Genomic DNA, 18,828 nt, shown 5'->3' with positions numbered 1-18,828 from the left:
CCGATTTCGGTAACTGCAATCCTGCCATAGAATAAGCCTGCTGAATCGTATTACAGATCCAGCGCGCAATAGAAGCAGGAGCCCATAGGACAAACAAGAGCCTCAGTTTTCCTAATCTGAGCCGTTCTGGCGACATAGATCTTCAAAGCTCTGACCACATCGAGAGACTTTGATTCCGCCAAGGCGTCAGTAGCCACTGGCACCACAATAGGCTGGTTCACGTGAAATGATAAAACCACTTTTGGCAGAAATTGCTGACGAGTTCTCAACTCCGCTCTATCAGCATGGAAGATTAAATAGGGGCTTTTGTGAGACAAAGCCGCCAACTCAGACACCCGCCTTGCGGACGCCTAGGCCAACAACATGACCACTTTCCCAGTAAGGATTTTTAACTCCACCTTACGCAAAGGTTCAAACCAATGCGATTGCAGGAACTGCAATACCACATTAAGATCCCACGGTGCCACAGGAGGTCTGAACTTCTGGAAGGGAGGCCAATTCTTTCTGAAAAAAGATCGGCAAGGCCGAAATCTGTACTTTAATGGAGCTTAACTTTAGGCCCGCATACACACCTGCTTGCAAAAAATGGAGCAACCGCCCCAGGTGAAATTCTTCCGTTGGAGCTTTCTTGGATTCACACCAAGACACATATTTCCTCCAAATACGGTGGTAATGCTTTGCCGTTACTTCTTTTCTAGCCTGAAGAAGTGTGGGAATGACTTCACTGGGATTACTCTTTCGGGCTAGGATTTGGCGTTCAACCGCCACGCCGTCAAATGCAGCCGCGGTAAGTCTTGATACACGCACGGCCCCTGTTGCAACAGGTCCTCCCGAAGAGGAAGAGGCCAGGGATCTTCTATGAGCAACTCCTGAAGATCTGGATACCAGGCCCTTTTCGGCCAAACCGGAACAATGAGTATCGCCTGAACCATTGTTCTTCCTACAATCTTTATCACCTTTGGAATGAGTGGAAGTGGAGGGAACACATATACAGACGGAAACACCCACGGTGTCACTAGGGCGTCCACAGCTATCGCTTCAGGGTCCCTTGATCTGGAACAATATATCTGAAGTTTCTTTTTGAGGCGGGACGCCGTCATGTCTACTTGAGGAATTCCCCAACGACTTGTCACTTATGCAAAGACCTCTCAATGAAGACCCCACTCTCCTGGATGGAGATCGTGTCTGCTGAGGAAGTCTGCTTCCCAGTTGTCCACTCCTGGAATGAAGACTGCTGACAGAGCACTGGCATGTCTTTCTGCCCAGCGAAGAATCTTCGTGGCCTCTGCCATCGCCGCTCTGCTCCTTTTTCCGCCCTGGCGGTTTATGTACGCCACTGCTGTTACGTTGTCTGACTCAATCAAGACAGGCAGACCTCGAAGAAGATGTTCTGCTTGCAGAATGCCGTTGTAAATGGCCCTTAATTCCAGAATGTTTATGTGCAGACAAGCTTCCTGGCTTGACCACTTTCCCTGAAAATTTCTTCCCTGTGTGACTGCTCCCCAGCCTCGGAGGCTTGCATCTGTGGTCACCAGGATCCAATCTTGAATCCCGATCCTGCGTCCCTCCAGACGGTGAGAACTGTGCAGCCACCACAGAAGGGAGATTCTGGTCCTGGAAGATAAAATTATTTTCCGGTGCATGTCCAGGTGACACCCGGACCACTTGTCCAAAAGGTCCCACTGAAACACCCTGGCATGGAACCTGCCATACGGAATGGCCTCGTAGGCCGCCACCATCTTCCCCAGCAACCGAGTGCATTGAAGAACTGACACCTTTGCTGGCTTCAGAATCTGTTTTACCATGTTCTGTATTTCCAGAGCCTTTTCCACTGGAAGAAAAACGCTCTGCAAGTATGTATCCAGAATCATACCCAGGAACGACAGCCGTGTCGTCGGAACCAACTGTGATTTTGGCAAATTTAGAAGCCAACCATGTTGTTGCAGAATCGTCAGTGAAAAGGCAACATTTTTCAGCAATTGCTCCTTGGATCTCGCCTTTATAAGGAGATCGTCCAAGTACGGGATTATTGTGATTCCCTGCTTGCGCAGGAGAACCAGCATTTCCGCCATTACTTTGGTGAAAATCCTCGGAGCCGTGGACAGACCAAACGGCAACGTCTGAAATTGGTAATGACAATCCTGAACAGCAAACCTCAGGTAAGCCTGATGTGGAGGATATATGGGGACGTGTAAGTAGGCATCCTTTATGTCGACTGACACCATAAAATCCCCCTCCTCCAGACTGGAGATCAATGCTCGGAGAGATTCCATCTTGAATTTTAATTTTTTTTTAGAAAGAAATTGAGGGATTTTAGGTTCAGAATCGGTCTGACTGAGCCATCTGGCTTTGGGACCACAAACAGGCTCGAATAAAAGCCTTCCCCCTGTTGTGACGGGGGTACCGTGACAATTACTTGATTTTGACACAACTTTAGTATCGCAGCGCATACTACCTCCCTTTCTATAAGAGAAGCTGGCAAGGCCGATTTGAAAAATCTGTGAGGGGGCTCGTCTTGAAACTCTAATCTGTATCCATGGGTTACTATTTCTACTATCCAAGGATCCAGGTCCGAGTGCACCCAGACCTGACTGAAAAGTCTGAGACATACCCCCACCGGTGCGGACTCCCGCAGAGGATTTGGTAGAAGCCGGAGAGGACTTCTGCTCTTGGGAACTTGCCACAGCCTGTGACCTTTTTCCCCTTCTTCTTCCTCTCGCAGCAAGGAAGGAGGACCCTCGTCCTTTTTTGAATTTATTGGGCCGAAAGGACTGCATCTGATAGTGAGGCATTTTCTTCTGTTGTGCAGGAACATAAGGTAAAAATGACGACTTGCCCGCGGTAGCCGTAGACACCAGGTCAGTGAGGCCGTCCCCAAACAGGACACTACCGTTAAACGGTAACGACTCCATCGTCTTCTTAGAGTCAGCATCAGCATTCCATTGATGAATCCACAATGCTCTCCTTGCTGAGACTGCCATGGCATTGGCCCTTGATCCCAAAAGGCCAATATCCCTTACAGCTTCTTTTAAATATGCTGCAGCGTCTCTGAAATGACCCAGAGTCAAAAGCACACTATCCCTGTCTAGGGTATCTATCTCAGATGACAAGTTATCTGGCCACTTTTCAATAGCGCTACTCACCCATGCCGAAGCAACGGCAGGTCTGAGTAGCGACCCTGTAGTGACATAAATGGATTTTAGTGTATTTTCCTGCTTACGATCCGCAGGATCTTTTAGGGCTGCCGTGTCAGGAGACGGAAGCGCCACCTTTTTGGATAGACGCGATAAAGCTTTGTCTACTGTGGGGGTTGACTCCCACTTTTCTTCTGATCTTCCTATACTCACCCGGCTTCTGTCTTCTGGCTCTGTGAGGGGGGTGACGGCGTGGCCTCCGGGAACAAGCAGCTAGGCGCACCAAGTGATCGAACCCTCTGGAGCTAATGGTGTCCAGTAGCCTAAGAAGCAGAGCCTTTGAACTCAGAGAAGTAGGTCTGCTTCTCTCCCCTCAGTCCCACGATGCAGGGAGCCTGTTGCCAGCAGGTCTCCCTGAAAATAATAAACCAAAGTCTTTTTTTTCTGAGAAACTCTGGAGAGCTCCTCAGTGTGCATTCAGTCTCACTGGGCACAGAATCTAACTGGAGTCTGGAGGAGGGGCATAGAGGGAGGAGCCAGTCGACACACACATTCAAAGTCTTATAGTGTGCCCATGTCTCCTGCGGATCCCGTCTATACCCCATGGTTCTTGAAGCATCCTCTAGGACGTATGAGAAATACATTGGGGATAAACCCCTGGTGTCCCTCAGCACACTGACTGTACCGGTACCAAGACATGAAAAACTATACACATACATATAATAGAAATCCAGAGGTCTTAGTTACATACAGTTTGCAAACGTATGCTAAGCCACCAGGCCCCGACAAGGCTCCTCTGATGCTGGTGGTCCCTAACTCTAGGTCTGGGCCCGGGGTGTAGAACCCCCACAAACCGGCAAAGGCTAGCTACCCCAGGGCAGCGCACCACGAGAGGGTAAAGTGTTAGTATGTGTAAAAGGAAAACAAAATCTATATACAATAATTAATATACTAGTGAAAGTGTAATTAAAAGACCAGAAGGAATAATAAATGTGTAAATTGGTCTATATACAAATCCACAGTTTACAAGCGAAGATCATGAAATTTCACATACAAGCGTATTAAAACATGGCGGAGGCAACTAAAACAATTTGAAATCCCTAGCACCCCTAGGGGGGCAGACAGCAGCACAGAGTATATCCGGAGACAGCATAACTCCGGAATTGGAGCAATGTACTCAAAACTTGGTACACATATGCCTTACAATCTGGCAACGAACACTGTTGGAGGAAGACACCCGTAGCACCCTTAGGGGTGAGGCAGCAGCACTGAGTATTTCAGCACACAGCATAACTCTGGAATGCCTGCAGCAATTTACAACACACTTGGTACACCTATGACTGACACTCTGGAAACAAACACTATGGGGGTCAGACACCCCGAGCACCACTAGGGGTGGGACAGCAGCACAGAGTATGTCAGCAGTCAGCAAAACTGTGGAAGGCCTGGAGCAATTTACACCAAATATGGTACACATCTGACTTAAAATCTTTGAACAAACTCTGCGGGGGTGAGACACCCCTAGCACCCCTAGGGGTGGGACAGCAGCACAGAGTATTTCAGGAGATAGCAAAACTATGGAAGGCCTGGAGCAATTTACACCAAACTTGGTACACATCTCACTTACAATCTGGGAACAAACTCTGTGGGGGTTAGACACCCCTAGCACCCCTAGGGGTGGGACAACTGCATAGAGTATTTCAGGAGACTGCATAACTCCAGAATGCCCTGACCAATTTACAACAAACTTGGTACACATATGACTTACAAGCTGGTAACAAACACTGTGGGGGTAAGACACCCCTAGCACCCCTAGGGTTCGGGCAGCAGTACAGAGTTTTTCAGCAGACAACATAACTCTGGAATGCCTGGAGCAATTTACACCAAACTTGCTACACATATTACTTAGCCTCACAGTGTTTGTTCCCAGAGTGTAAGTCATATGTGTAGCAAGTTTGGTGTAAATTGCTCCAGGCATTCCAGAGTTATGTTGTCTGCTGAAAAACTCTGTACTGCTGCCCGAACCCTAGGGGTGTCGTACCCCCACAGTGTTTGTTCCCAGAGTGTAACACACCACTAGCACCCCTAGGGGTGGGTCAGCAGCACAGACTATATCAGGACATGCATGATAGCTCAGTGATGACAGGTGCAGTGACATGATGTGAGGAGGGGAATGGAGGTAGCACAAACCAACACACTGAGAGTTCTTTAGTGGAAGTAGCACGGTCCCCCAGCAGCACATTGGGTTTTCATTGTATTGATATGTATAACATTTTGCATGCTTTTTTATGCTATGTTATTTATACTGTGTGTTTAATATTTAAATTCATTTTTGTAAACAATCATTCGTAAAATCCCAGGCAACGCCGGGTACTCCAGCGAGTGTGTGTGTGTGTGTGTGTGTGTGTGTATGTATGTGTATGTATGTGTGTGTGTGTATGTATGTGTATATATATATATATATAAGCTTTTCCAGACCGGCACTCCAATACCAACTTTGCTTACCCCGGTGCTCGTTTAAGATCCACAGCAAGATCCCTAATATACTCCACAACAACGGCACCCAGGGGTTGAAAAATAATCCACTTCCACAGCAGTTTAAGCCAACGTTTCAAAGTTTATCCTTTTTCGTCAGGGCTACAAATGCATAATACAACAATCTTACCTTTTATTGAAAAAACACCCCGTGCACCTTCCCGCCGCCATTCCACGGCGCTGTAATACTGACGTCATTCCGCCGGAGGCACCAGATCGCCAGGCTCCTTTGGATGACGTATGTGATAGTACCCATCACCTAGCAACAATATAAACATTAAAAATTACAAGTACCTGTACAACTACCACAATATTTCTTCAATAGCTCACGCAGGGCAAGTCAATAAAATACTACTTTAATTAAAACAATTCAGATTAAGCATTTCATTTAACCCTTTAGGGGCTAGCGTGTTTAAACGCATTATCCAGCGGGACTCACACTGCAAAAGTTTTTTACCCCGATCACCCCCCCTAATGGATCTAGGGACGTGATCGATCATTCTATATCTTAATGAGGACAAATTGTGATGTGCTTCTAGGAAATGTCTAGCAACAGGTTGATCACTCGAGCCTGTGCTAATAGCTTTTCTAATAGATGACCTGTGTGCAGCCATTCTCTCCTTAAAAGTGCACTCCGTTTTCCCGATATATGAATATCCACACTGACAGATAATTTGGTACACAACAAATGACGAGTTACATGTCAGATGAAATCTAATTGTATACGTCTTTCCTGACTGTGGGTGCTGGAAAGTGTCACCCTTCAATAAAAAGCCACAAGTTGTACAACCGCAGCCAAAGCAGCCATTCTTCTTCTGCAAGAAATGTGTAGGTTTTTTAGAAACTAAGTCTGTAACATCTGTCTTTACAACAAAGTCTCTAATATTCCTACCTCTCTTATAGCAGGGCATCAGATGTGTGTTACTCAACCCTGCCCTATTCGCAATTGCTGCGGGTTTGGAGGGTAAATAGTGACCGGGAGGTTGCTATAAAACAAATGGAAGAGATGATCATTAGATTTCAAGCGCGGGGTTATCCGTTAGATGTACTAGAGAAGGCTAAACAGAAAGTCCTGGCCACCAACCACAATGATCGTCTTTCGATATGTGGTAGGAATAAAGGTAATGAGAGGGAAATCCTACCTTGGGTTACTAGCTACACAGTAGGTAGCAATAGTATTAAGAAGCATTCTAGAAATCAATGGTCATCTGTTAGGTCAGACCCTGAGTTAGGGTTGAGTAACACACATCTGATGCCCTGCTATAAGAGAGGTAGGAATATTAGAGACTTTGTTGTAAAGACAGATGTTACAGACTTAGTTTCTAAAAAACCTACACATTTCTTGCAGAAGAAGAATGGCTGCTTTGGCTGCGGTTGTACAACTTGTGGCTTTTTATTGAAGGGTGACACTTTCCAGCACCCACAGTCAGGAAAGACGTATACAATTAGATTTCATCTGACATGTAACTCGTCATTTGTTGTGTACCAAATTATCTGTCAGTGTGGATATTCATATATCGGGAAAACGGAGTGCACTTTTAAGGAGAGAATGGCTGCACACAGGTCATCTATTAGAAAAGCTATTAGCACAGGCTCGAGTGATCAACCTGTTGCTAGACATTTCCTAGAAGCACATCACAATTTGTCCTCATTAAGATATAGAATGATCGATCACGTCCCTAGATCCATTAGGGGGGGTGATCGGGGTAAAAAACTTTTGCAGTGTGAGTCCCGCTGGATAATGCGTTTAAACACGCTAGCCCCTAAAGGGTTAAATGAAATGCTTAATCTGAATTGTTTTAATTAAAGTAGTATTTTATTGACTTGCCCTGCGTGAGCTATTGAAGAAATATTGTGGTAGTTGTACAGGTACTTGTAATTTTTAATGTTTATATTGTTGCTAGGTGATGGGTACTATCACATACGTCATCCAAAGGAGCCTGGCGATCTGGTGCCTCCGGCGGAATGACGTCAGTATTACAGCGCCGTGGAATGGCGGCGGGAAGGTGCACGGGGTGTTTTTTCAATAAAAGGTAAGATTGTTGTATTATGCATTTGTAGCCCTGACGAAAAAGGATAAACTTTGAAACGTTGGCTTAAACTGCTGTGGAAGTGGATTATTTTTCAACCCCTGTGTGCCGTTGTTGTGGAGTGTGTATGTATATGTGTATGTATATATGTGTGTATATATATATATATATATATATATATATATATATATATATATATATATATATATATATATATATATATATATATTTTCTACATATATATTCTACCAACAGCAGTGTCTGCACTCACCACTCATAGGGTGGGGTGCATGTAGCCCATGCCCACCTAATTTAAAAATATACAAACACGGAAGCCTGCAAACCGTTCGCCAAGGTACCTCATCTTCATGCAGGTCCTACACTATCTACCTTGGCGAGCGGTTTGCGGGCTTCCGTGCATTGGCCAATTCACTAACTAAACCCCCATCATTTATTTATTGATGTTGTGAAAATAAGTGAGCTTGCTTTGGTGAGTGCTGAACTTTCTGTTTGTATGTATATGTGTTTGTGTGTGTGTGTGTATATGTATGTATAATATATATATATATATATATATATATATATATATATATATATATATATATATATATATATATTCTCTAACGTCCTAGTGGATGCTGGGAACTCCGTAAGGACCATGGGGAATAGCGGGCTCCGAAGGAGGCTGGGCACTCTAGAAAGATCTTAGACTACCTGGTGTGCACTGGCTCCTCCCACTATGACCCTCCTCCAAGCCTCAGTTAGATTTCGTGCCCGGCCGAGGTTGGATGCACACTAGGGGCTCTCCTGAGCTCTTAGAAAGTTATAGTCTTAGAATTTGTTATTTTCAGTGAGACCTGCTGGCAACAGGCTCACTGCAGCGAGGGACTAAGGGGAGAAGAAGCGAACTCGCCTGCTTGCAGCCGGATTGGGCTTCTTAGGCTACTGGACACCATTAGCTCCAGAGGGATCGACCGCAGGCCCAGCCTTGATGTTCGGTCCCGGAGCCGCGCCGCCGTCCCCCTTACAGAGCCAGAAGCAAGAAGATGGTCCGGAAAATCGGCGGCATGAAGACTCTGTCTTCACCAAGGTAGCGCACAGCACTGCAGCTGTGCGCCATTGCTCCTCTCACACACTTCACACTCCGGTCACTGAGGGTGCAGGGCGCTGGGGGGGGCGCCCTGAGGCAGCAATAAAAACACCTTGGCTGGCTAAAATACCTCAATATATGGCCCCAGGGGCTATATATGAGGTAAATACCCCTGCCAGAATTCCATAAAAAACGGGAGAATAGGCCGCGAAAAAGGTGCGTAGCCTATCTCCTCAGCACACTGGCGCCATTTTTCCCTCACAGCTCGGCTGGAGGGAAGCTCCCTGGCTCTTCCCTGCAATTCTACAGTACAGTAAGAGGGAAAAGAGAGGGGGGGCATTAAAATTGGCACTGTATACAGTATATTATATAAAAGCTATTAGGGACATAACTCAGTTAGTCCCTGTATATATATAGCGCTCTGGTGTGTGCTGGCATACTCTTACTCTGTCCCCCCAAAGGGCTTTTGTGGGTCCTGTCCTCGTTTAGAGCATTCCCTGTGTGTCTGCGGTGTGTCGGTACGGCTGTGTCGACATGTTGAATGAGGAGGCTTATATGGTGACAGAACAGAGGCCGATATATGTGATGTCGCCCCCTGTGGGGCCGACACCAGAGTGGATGGATAGGTGAAAGGTATTAACCGACAGTGTCAACTCCTTACATAAAAGGGTGGATGACGTAACAGCTGTGGGACAGCCGGCTTCGCAGCCCGCGCCTGCCCAGGCGTCTCAAAGGCCATCAGGGGCTCAAAAACGCCCGCTCTCTCAGATGGCAGACACAGATGTCGACACGGAGTCTGACTCCAGTGTCGACAAGGTGGAGACATATACACAATCCACTAGGAACATCCGTGACGTGATCCCGGCAATAAAAAATGTGTTATACATTTCTGACTTTAACCCAAGCACCTCTAAAAATGGGTTTTAGGTTTGGGGAGAAAAAACAGGCAGTGTTTTGTTCCCCCATCAGATGAATAAATGAAGTGTGTGAAAGCGTGGGTTCCCCCGTTAAGAAACTGGTAATTTATAAAAAGTTACTGATGGCGTACCCTTTCCCGCCAGGTGGATAAGTTACGCTGGGAGATATCCCCTAGGGTGGATAAGGCGCTCACACGTTTGTCAAAAAAGGTGGCACTGCCGTCTTAGGATACGGCCACTTTAATAGGTACCTGTTGATAAAAAACAGGAGGCTATCCTGAAGTCTGTATTTACACACTCGGGTACTAGACTGAGACCTGCAGATAGTGCTGCTGCAGCGTGGTCGGTGACCCTGTCAAACAGGGATACTAGTTGCCAAACATAAAAACATATTAAAGACGTCGTCTTATATATGGGGGATGCACAGAGGGATATTTTGCCGGCTGGCATCCAAAATTAAATTTAATGTCCATTCTGTCAGGAGGGTATTAGAGACCTGTCACTGGACAGGTGATGCTGACTTAAAAAGCGCATAGAGAGCCTTATAAGGGTGAGGAATTATTTGGGGATGGTCTCTGGGACCTCGTATCCACAGCAACTGCTGGGAAGAAATAATTTTACCTCAGGTTTCCTCACAGACAAAGGTACAGTCCTTTCGGCTTCAGAAAAGCAAGCGGGTCAAATGGCGCTTCTTTTCTGTACAGAGACAAGGGTAGAGGGAAAAAAGCTGCACCAGTCAGCCTGTTCCCAGAATCGAGATTCTTCCCCCGCCTCCTGTGAGGCCACACCATGACGCGGGTGCTCCACAGGTGTAGCCAGGTGCGGTGGGGGGCCGTCTCAAAAATTTCAGCAATTAGTGGGCTCGCTCACAGGTGGATCCCTGTTTCTTTCAAGTAGTATTTCAGGGGTACAAGCTGGAATTCGAGATGTCTCCCCCCAGCCGTTTCCTAAAATATGCCTTGCTGACAACTCCCTCAGGCAGGGAGGCTGTGCTAGAGGCAATTAATAAGCGGTATTCCCAGCAGGTAATACTCAAGGTGCCCCTACTTCAACAAGGACGGGGTTACTATTCCACACGGGTTGGGGTACCGAAACCGCATGGTTCGGTGTGACCCATTTTATATTTAAAATCCTTGAACACAAAAATTCAAGTTCAAGATGGAATCGCTCAGGGCGGTTATTCCAAGCCTGGACAAGGGGGATTACATGGAATCCTGGGACATCAAGGATGCTTACCTGCATGTCCCCATTTACCATCCTCGCCAGGAGTACCTCAGATTTGTGGTACAGGATTACCATTACCAAGTCCAGACACTGCCGTTTGGACTGTACATGGCACCGAGGGTGTTTTATCAAGGTAATGGCCGAAATGTTGATACTCCTTCAAAAAAAGGGAGTTGTAATTATCCCGTACTTGGACAATCTCGTTATAAGGGCGAAGTCCAAGGAGCAGTTGGTAGTCGGGGTAGCACTATTTTGGAAAGTGCTACAACAGCATGGTTGGATTCTAAACAGTCCAAAGTCACAGCTGGTTCCTATGACACGTCTACTGTTCCTGGGGATGGTTCTGGACATAAACCAGAAATCGTGTTTCTCCCGGAGGAGAAAGCCAAGGAGTTGTCATCTAGTCAGAGACCTCCTGAAGCCAAAATAGGTAGCGGTGCATCATTGCACGCGAGTCCTGGGAAAAATGGTAGCTTCCTACGAAGCAATCCCATTAGGCAGGTTCCATACAAGAACTTTTCAGAGGGACCTGTTGGACAAGTGGTCCGGATCGCATCTTCCGATGCATAGGCTGATAACCCTGTCTCCAAGGACCAGGGTATCTCTACTGTGGTGGCTGCAGAGTGCCCATCTTCAAGAGGGCCGCAGGTTCGGCATACAGGACTAGGTCCTAGTGACCATGGATTCCAGCCTTTGAGGCTGGGAGGCAGTCACACAGGGGAAAAATTTCCAGGGACTTTGGTCAAGTCAGGTTATTTCCCTACACATAAATATTCTGGACCTGAGGGCCATTTACAATGCCCTGAGGCCGGCAAGGCCTCTGCTTCAAAACCAGCCGGTACTGATCCAATCAGACAACATCACGGCAGTCGCCCATGTAAACCAACAGGGCGGCACAAGAAGCAGGATGGCGATGGCAGAAGCCACAAGGATTCTCCGATAGGCGGAAAATCATGTGTTAGCACTGTCAGCAGTGTTCATTCCCGGAGTGGACAACTGGGAAGCAGATCTTCTCAACAGACACGACCTCCACCCGGGAGAATGGGGACTTCCTCCAGAAGTCTTCCAATAGGATTGTACACCATTGGGAAAGGCCACAGGTGGACATGATGGCGTCCCGCCTCAACAAAAAGCTATAAAAGATATTGCACCGGGTCAAGGGACCCTCAGGCGATAGCTATGGACGCTCTGGTAACACCGTGGGTGTACCAGTCGGTTTATGTGTTCTCCCCTCTGCCTCTCATACCAAAGGTACTGAGAATAATAAGAAGGCGAGGAGTAAGAACGATACTCGTGGATGGCCAAGAAGAGCTTGGTACCCAGAACTTTAAGAATTTATATCAGAGGACCCATGGCCTCTGCCACTCAGACAGGACCTGCGGCAGCAGGGGCCCTGTCTGTTCCAAGACTTACCGCAGCTGCGTTTGTCGGCATGGCGGTTGAACGCCGGATCCTGAAGGAAAAGGGCATTCCAGAGGAAGTCATTCCTACGCTTACTAAAGCCAGGAAAGAGGTTACAGCAACTCATTATCACCGCATATGGCGAAAATATGTTGCATGGTGTGAGGCCGAAAGGGCCCCAACAGAGGAATTTCAACTAGGTCGATTTCTGCATTTCCTGCAAGCAGGAGTGACTATGGGCCTTAAATTGGGTTCCATTAAGGTACAGATCTCGGCTCTGTCGATTTTCTTTCAAAAAGAACTTGCTTCAGTACCTGAAGTTCAGACATTTATAAAAGAAGTGCTGCAGAGTCAGCCCCCGTTTGTGCCTCCTGTGGCACCTTGGGATCTCAACGTGGTGTTGAGTTTCTTAAAATCACATTGGTTTGAGCCACTAAAAACCGTGGATCTGAAATATCTCACGTGGAAGGTGGTTATGTTATTGGCCTTGGCTTCTGCCAGGCGAGTATCAAAGTTGGCGGCTTTGTTTTGTAAAAGCCCTTATTTGATTTTCCATATGGATAGGGCAGAATTGAGGACTCGTCCCCAGTTTCTCCCAAAGGTGGTGTCAGCGTTTCACCTGAACCAGCCTATTGTGGTGCCTAGGCTACTAGGGACTTGGAGGACTCCAAGTTGCTAGACGTTGTCAGGGCACTGAAAATATATGTTTCCAGAACGGCTAGAGTCAGAAAATCTGACTCGCTGTTTATCCTATATGCACCTAACAAGCTGGGTGCTCCTGCTTCTAAGCAGACTATTGCTCGTTGGATTTGTAGTACAATTCAGCTTGCACATACTGTGGCAGGCCTGCCACAGCCAAAATCTGTCAATGCCCATTCCACAAGGAAGGTGGGCTCATCTTGGGCGGCTGCCCGAGAGGTCTCTGCTTTACAACTTTGCCGAGCAGCTACTTGGTCAGGGGCAAACACGTTTGCAAAAATTCTACAAATTTGATACCCTGGCTGAGGAGGACCTGGAGTTCTCTCATTCAGTGCTGCAGAGTCATCCGCACTCTCCCGCCCGTTTGGGAGCTTTGGTATAATCCCCATGGTCCTTACGGAGTTCCCAGCATCCACTAGGACGTTAGAGAAAATAAGAATTTACTCACCGGTAATTCTATTTCTCGTAGTCCGTAGTGGATGCTGGGCGCCCATCCCAAGTGCGGTTTATCTGCAATACTTGTACATAATTATGGTTAACTAAATCGGGTTATTGTTGAGCCATCTGTTGAGAGGCTCTATTGTTTCATACTGTTAACTGTGTTTCATATCACGAGTTGTACGGTGTGATTGGTGTGGCTGGTATGAGTCTTACCCGGGATTCAAAATCCTTCCTTATTGTGTACGCTCGTCCGGGCACGGTACCTAACTGAGGCTTGGAGAAGGGTCATAGTGGGAGGAGCCAGTGCACACCAGGTAGTCTAAGATCTTTCTAGAGTGCCCAGCCTCCTTCGGAGCCCGCTATTCCCCATGGTCCTTACGGAGTTCCCAGCATCCACTACGGACTACGAGAAATAGAATTACCGGTGAGTAAATTCTTATATATATATATATATATATATATATATATATATATATATATATATATATATATATAATTTATTTCTGAAAGAGAGAGAGGGTGCATTACTTTTATTTTTGGTCCTCTAGTGCTCGTGTGCTGTAAATGACTGAAAATGTTCCATGCATACAATCTAACCACCTTGAACGTGTTTTGTTGTTGCTGGTGTCTTAATTTTTCTCTCTCCACCCTCAGGAGAAGTCCAGTCCAGCATTGGGGACCTGGTTTGGGCAGCAGAGCTGATGGAGAAAGCTAGTGAAGCAACATTGCAAGACCTGGGTGAAGTGAATGAATGTATTGTACACGATCATGGAGATTACTGTGTGCCTGATGACCCTGAACTCTTGAAGCAGATGGTGAGAGAACTGAAGAAGACAAATCATCAGCAGAACCAGCTTCTGCAGTCATTGCAACAAGCATGCAACGCCAAGGAGATGCAATGCGAGGCACTGCAGGTATTACACAAAGACCGTAACCAGGCCATGCAGCTTCATAGAAAATCTTTCTCACTAAGGGGGAGATGTACAAAGCCTTGGAGAGTGGCTGGTACTGTATCAATCAGTTAACTGCCATGTTACAGGCTATGTTTGAAAAATGACAGGAGCTGTTTGGTCTTTTATCTCCACTTTATCACTATCCAAGGCTTAGTACATCTGCCCATCTGTACAGGCTTCGCTTCCGAGAGTATGAAACGTACTTTCTTTATGCTCTGTAGTATGATTTGGCTTTTAAGTAACACTTGCCACGGTTTAACTGTATCTGCATTACTGTCTGTTGTAGACCGTTTTATCTATTCATGCAGCCTGCAGTCATCATTACAATCATTTTGCAACGAGCACCAGAATTAAAGCATCTGCAGGTGTGGTCTCTTCAGGCATCCACGACCATATTAGTTACAATTAGTGCCAACCTGTATACACTATGGGGGTCATTCCAAGTTGATCGCTCGCTAGCTAGTTTTAGCAGCTGTGCAAACACTATGCTGTCGCCCACTGGGGAGTGTATTTTAGCTTAGCAGAAGTGCGAATGCTTGTGCAGCCGAGCTCTGCAAAAACAGTTTGTGCAGTTTCAGAGTAGCTCTGAACCTACTCGGCGCTTGCGATCACTTCAGCCTATTCGTGTCCGGATTTGACGTCGTACATCCGCCCAGCCACGCCTGCGTTTTTTCAGACACGCCTGCGTTTTTGCACTCCCTGAAAACGGTCAGTTGACACCCAGAAACGCCCACTTCCTGTCAATCATCTTGCAGCCGTCAGTGCGAAGAAAAACTTTGCTAGAACCTGAGCACAACCACAAAGGGCTTTGTACCTGTACGTCGCGCGTGCGCATTGCGGGGCATATGCATGCGCAGAAATGCAGATTTTTCAGCTGATCGCTGCGCTGCGATAATCGGCAGCGAGCGATCAACTCGAAATGACCCCCTATACTCTTACTGTAATTTGGCCATGTCTGCCGCCCTATTCTGGCCTCCTTCTCACAGTTACTCGCAAGGTATCGTGTGTAGAAACAGACAAGCCTAGCAAAAACAATGTGAGTTTGCACCAAAATAGAAAAAAGAGCAAGTTGAACCTAAAAGAAGAAAAGAAAAATCATAATTTGTGCTTACTTCCAGTTCTGAACAAGGCACATAACGCACATTTTGAACATATAGGGACTTATGCTGAAATGACAAAGGGGTCTATTCAGAAAGCAGTGAAAAGTGAGCCAGTGGAGAAGTTGGTTGCCATGGGCAATCAGCATTGAAGTAACATTTATAATTTGCATACTACACAATTGTACGGAGCAGCTGATTGGAGAAGTTGCCTATGGCAACCACAGGTTCACTTCTACACACTTTTTTCACTGCTTCATGAATAGACCCCAAAATTGACTAAAGTACTAAAATATACGTGCACAGAGAGTTAGATTTGGGTGGGTTATTTTGTTTGTGCAGAGTAAATAATGGCTGCTCTATTTTTACACTGCAATTTAGATTTTAGTTTGAACACACCCCACCCAAACCTAACTCTCTCTGCACATGTTATATCTGCCCCCCCTGCAGTGCACATGGGGGGTAATTCCAAGTTGATCGCAGCAGGAAATTTTTTAGCAATTGGGAAAACCATGTGCACTGCAGGGGGGGCAGATATAACATGCGCAGAAAGAGTTAGATTTGGGTGGGTTATTTTGTTTCTGTGCAGGGTAAATACTGGCTGCTTTATTTTCTCTGACGTCCTAAGTGGATGCTGGGGACTCCGTAAGGACCATGGGGAATAGCGGCTCCGCAGGAGACAGGGCACAAAAGTAAAAGCTTTAGGATCAGGTGGTGTGCACTGGCTCCTCCCCCTATGACCCTCCTCCAAGCCTCAGTTAGGTTTTTGTGCCCGGCCGAGAAGGGTGCAATCTAGGTGGCTCTCCTAAAGAGCTGCTTAGAGTAAAAGTTTTGTTAGGTTTTTTATTTTCAGTGAGTCCTGCTGGCAACAGGCTCACTGCAACGAGGGACTTAGGGGAGAAGAAGTGAACTCACCTGCGTGCAGGATGGATTGGCTTCTTAGGCTACTGGACACTAGCTCCAGAGGGACGATCACAGGTACAGCCTGGATGGGTCACCGGAGCCGCGCCGCCGACCCCCTTGCAGATGCCGAAGAGAGAAGAGGTCCAGAAACCGGCGGCTGAAGACTTCTCAGTCTTCATGAGGTAGCGCACAGCACTGCAGCTGTGCGCCATTGCTCTCAGCACACTTCACACCAACGGTCACTGAGGGTGCAGGGCGCTGGGGGGGGCGCCCTGGGCAGCAATGAAAGTACCTATGCTGGCTAAAAATACATCACATATAGCCTCTGGGGCTATATGGATGTATTTAACCCCTGCCAGGTTGTCAGAAAAACGGGAGAAGAAGCCCGCCGAAAAGGGGGCGGGGCCTATTCTCCTCAGCACACAGCGCCATTTTCCTACACAGCTCCGCTGCTAGGAAGGCTCCCAGGCTCTCCCCTGCACTGCACTACAGAAACAGGGTTAAAACAGAGAGGGGGGGCATTTTATGTGGCGATATTATTATATATTAAGATGCTATAAGGGAAAACACTTATATAAGGTTGTCCCTGTATAATTATAGCATTTTGGTGTGTGCTGGCAAACTCTCCCTCTGTCTCCCCAAAGGGCTAGTGGGGTCCTGTCCTCTATCAGAGCATTCCCTGTGTGTGTGCTGTGTGTCGGTACGTGTGTGTCGACATGTATGAGGACGATGTTGGTGAGGAGGCGGAGCAATTGCCTGTAATGGTGATGTCACTCTCTAGGGAGTCGACACCGGAATGGATGGCTTATTTAGGGAATTACGTGATAATGTCAACACGCTGCAAGGTCGGTTGACGACATGAGACGGCCGGCAAACCAATTAGTACCTGTCCAGGCGTCTCAAACACCGTCAGGGGCTTTAAAACGCTCATTACCTCAGTCGGTCGACACAGACACGGACACTGACTCCAGTGTCGACGGTGAAGAAACAAACGTATTTTCCATTAGGGCCACACGTTACATGTTAAGGGCAATGAAGGAGGTGTTACATATTTCTGATACTACAAGTACCACAAAAAAGGGTATTATGTGGGGTGTGAAAAAACTACCTGTAGTTTTTCCTGAATCAGATAAATTAAATGAAGTGTGTGATGATGCGTGGGTTTCCCCCGATAGAAAATTATTGGCGTTATACCCTTTCCCGCCAGAAGTTAGGGCGCGTTGGGAAACACCCCCTAGGGTGGATAAGGCGCTCACACGCTTATCAAAACAAGTGGCGTTACCGTCTCCAGATACGGCCGCCCTCAAGGAGCCAGCTGATAGGAGGCTGGAAAATATCCTAAAAAGTATATACACACATACTGGTGTTATACTGCGACCAGCGATCGCCTCAGCCTGGATGTGCAGCGCTGGGGTGGCTTGGTCGGATTCCCTGACTGAAAATATTGATACCCTTGACAGGGACAGTATTTTATTGACTATAGAGCATTTAAAGGATGCATTTCTATATATGCGAGATGCACAGAGGGATATTTGCACTCTGGCATCAAGAGTAAGTGCGATGTCCATGTCTGCCAGAAGATGTTTATGGACACGACAGTGGTCAGGTGATGCAGATTCCAAACGGCACATGGAAGTATTGCCGTATAAAAGGGGGGAGTTATTTGGGGTCGGTCCATCGGACCTGGTGGCCACGGCAACAGCTGGAAAATCCACCTTTTTTACCCCAAGTCACATCTCAGCAGAAAAAGACACCGTCTTTTCAGCCTCAGTCCTTTCGTCCCCATAAGGGCAAGCGGGCAAAGGCCAGTCATATCTGCCCAGGGGTAGAGGAAAGGGAAGAAGACTGCAGCAGGCAGCCCCTTCCCAGGAACAGAAGCCCTCCACCGCTTCTGCCAAGTCCTCAGCATGACGCTGGGGCCGTACAAGCGGACTCAGGTGCGGTGGGGGGTCGTCTCAAGAGTTTCAGCACGCAGTGGGCTCACTCGCAAGTGGACCCCTGGATCCTACAAGTAGTATCCCAGGGGTACAGATTGGAAATTCGAGACGTCTCCCCCTCGCAGGTTCCTGAAGTCTGCTTTACCAACGTCTCCCTCCGACAGGGAGGCAGTATTGGAAACAATTCACAAGCTGTATTCCCAGCAGGTGATAATCAAAGTACCCCTCCTACAACAAGGAAAGGGGTATTATTCCACACTATTTGTGGTACTGAAGCCAGACGGCTCGGTGAGACCTATTCTAAATCTGAAATCTTTGAACACTTACATACAAAGGTTCAAATCTAGATGGAGTCACTCAGAGCAGTGATAGCGAACCAGGAAGAAGGGGACTATATGGTGTCCCTGGACATCAAGGATGCTTACCTCCATGTCCCAATTTGCCCTTCTCACTAAGGGTACCTCAGG

The 18,828-nt window shown here is 47.1% G+C and overlaps 1 protein-coding gene across 2 annotated transcripts in view; it reads left to right on the top strand.

Annotated features, from left to right (window-relative positions):
• LOC134966188 (uncharacterized) overlaps positions 1–18,828 on the top strand; it is a 65,234-nt gene that overhangs the window by 5,715 nt on the left and 40,691 nt on the right. For both annotated transcript variants that reach the window (XM_063942747.1, XM_063942746.1), the window contains exon 3: positions 14,126–14,385. In XM_063942747.1, coding sequence (XP_063798817.1) covers positions 14,126–14,385 — 260 coding nt within the window. The remainder of the gene's footprint in view (positions 1–14,125; positions 14,386–18,828) is intronic.

The sequence above is a fragment of the Pseudophryne corroboree genome, chromosome 10 (assembly GCF_028390025.1).
Source record: "Pseudophryne corroboree isolate aPseCor3 chromosome 10, aPseCor3.hap2, whole genome shotgun sequence".
Classification (NCBI taxonomy): Eukaryota; Metazoa; Chordata; class Amphibia; order Anura; family Myobatrachidae; genus Pseudophryne; species Pseudophryne corroboree.
The sequence above is the reverse complement of the archived record's forward strand: the minus strand, read 5'-3'. Positions and strand labels throughout refer to the sequence as shown.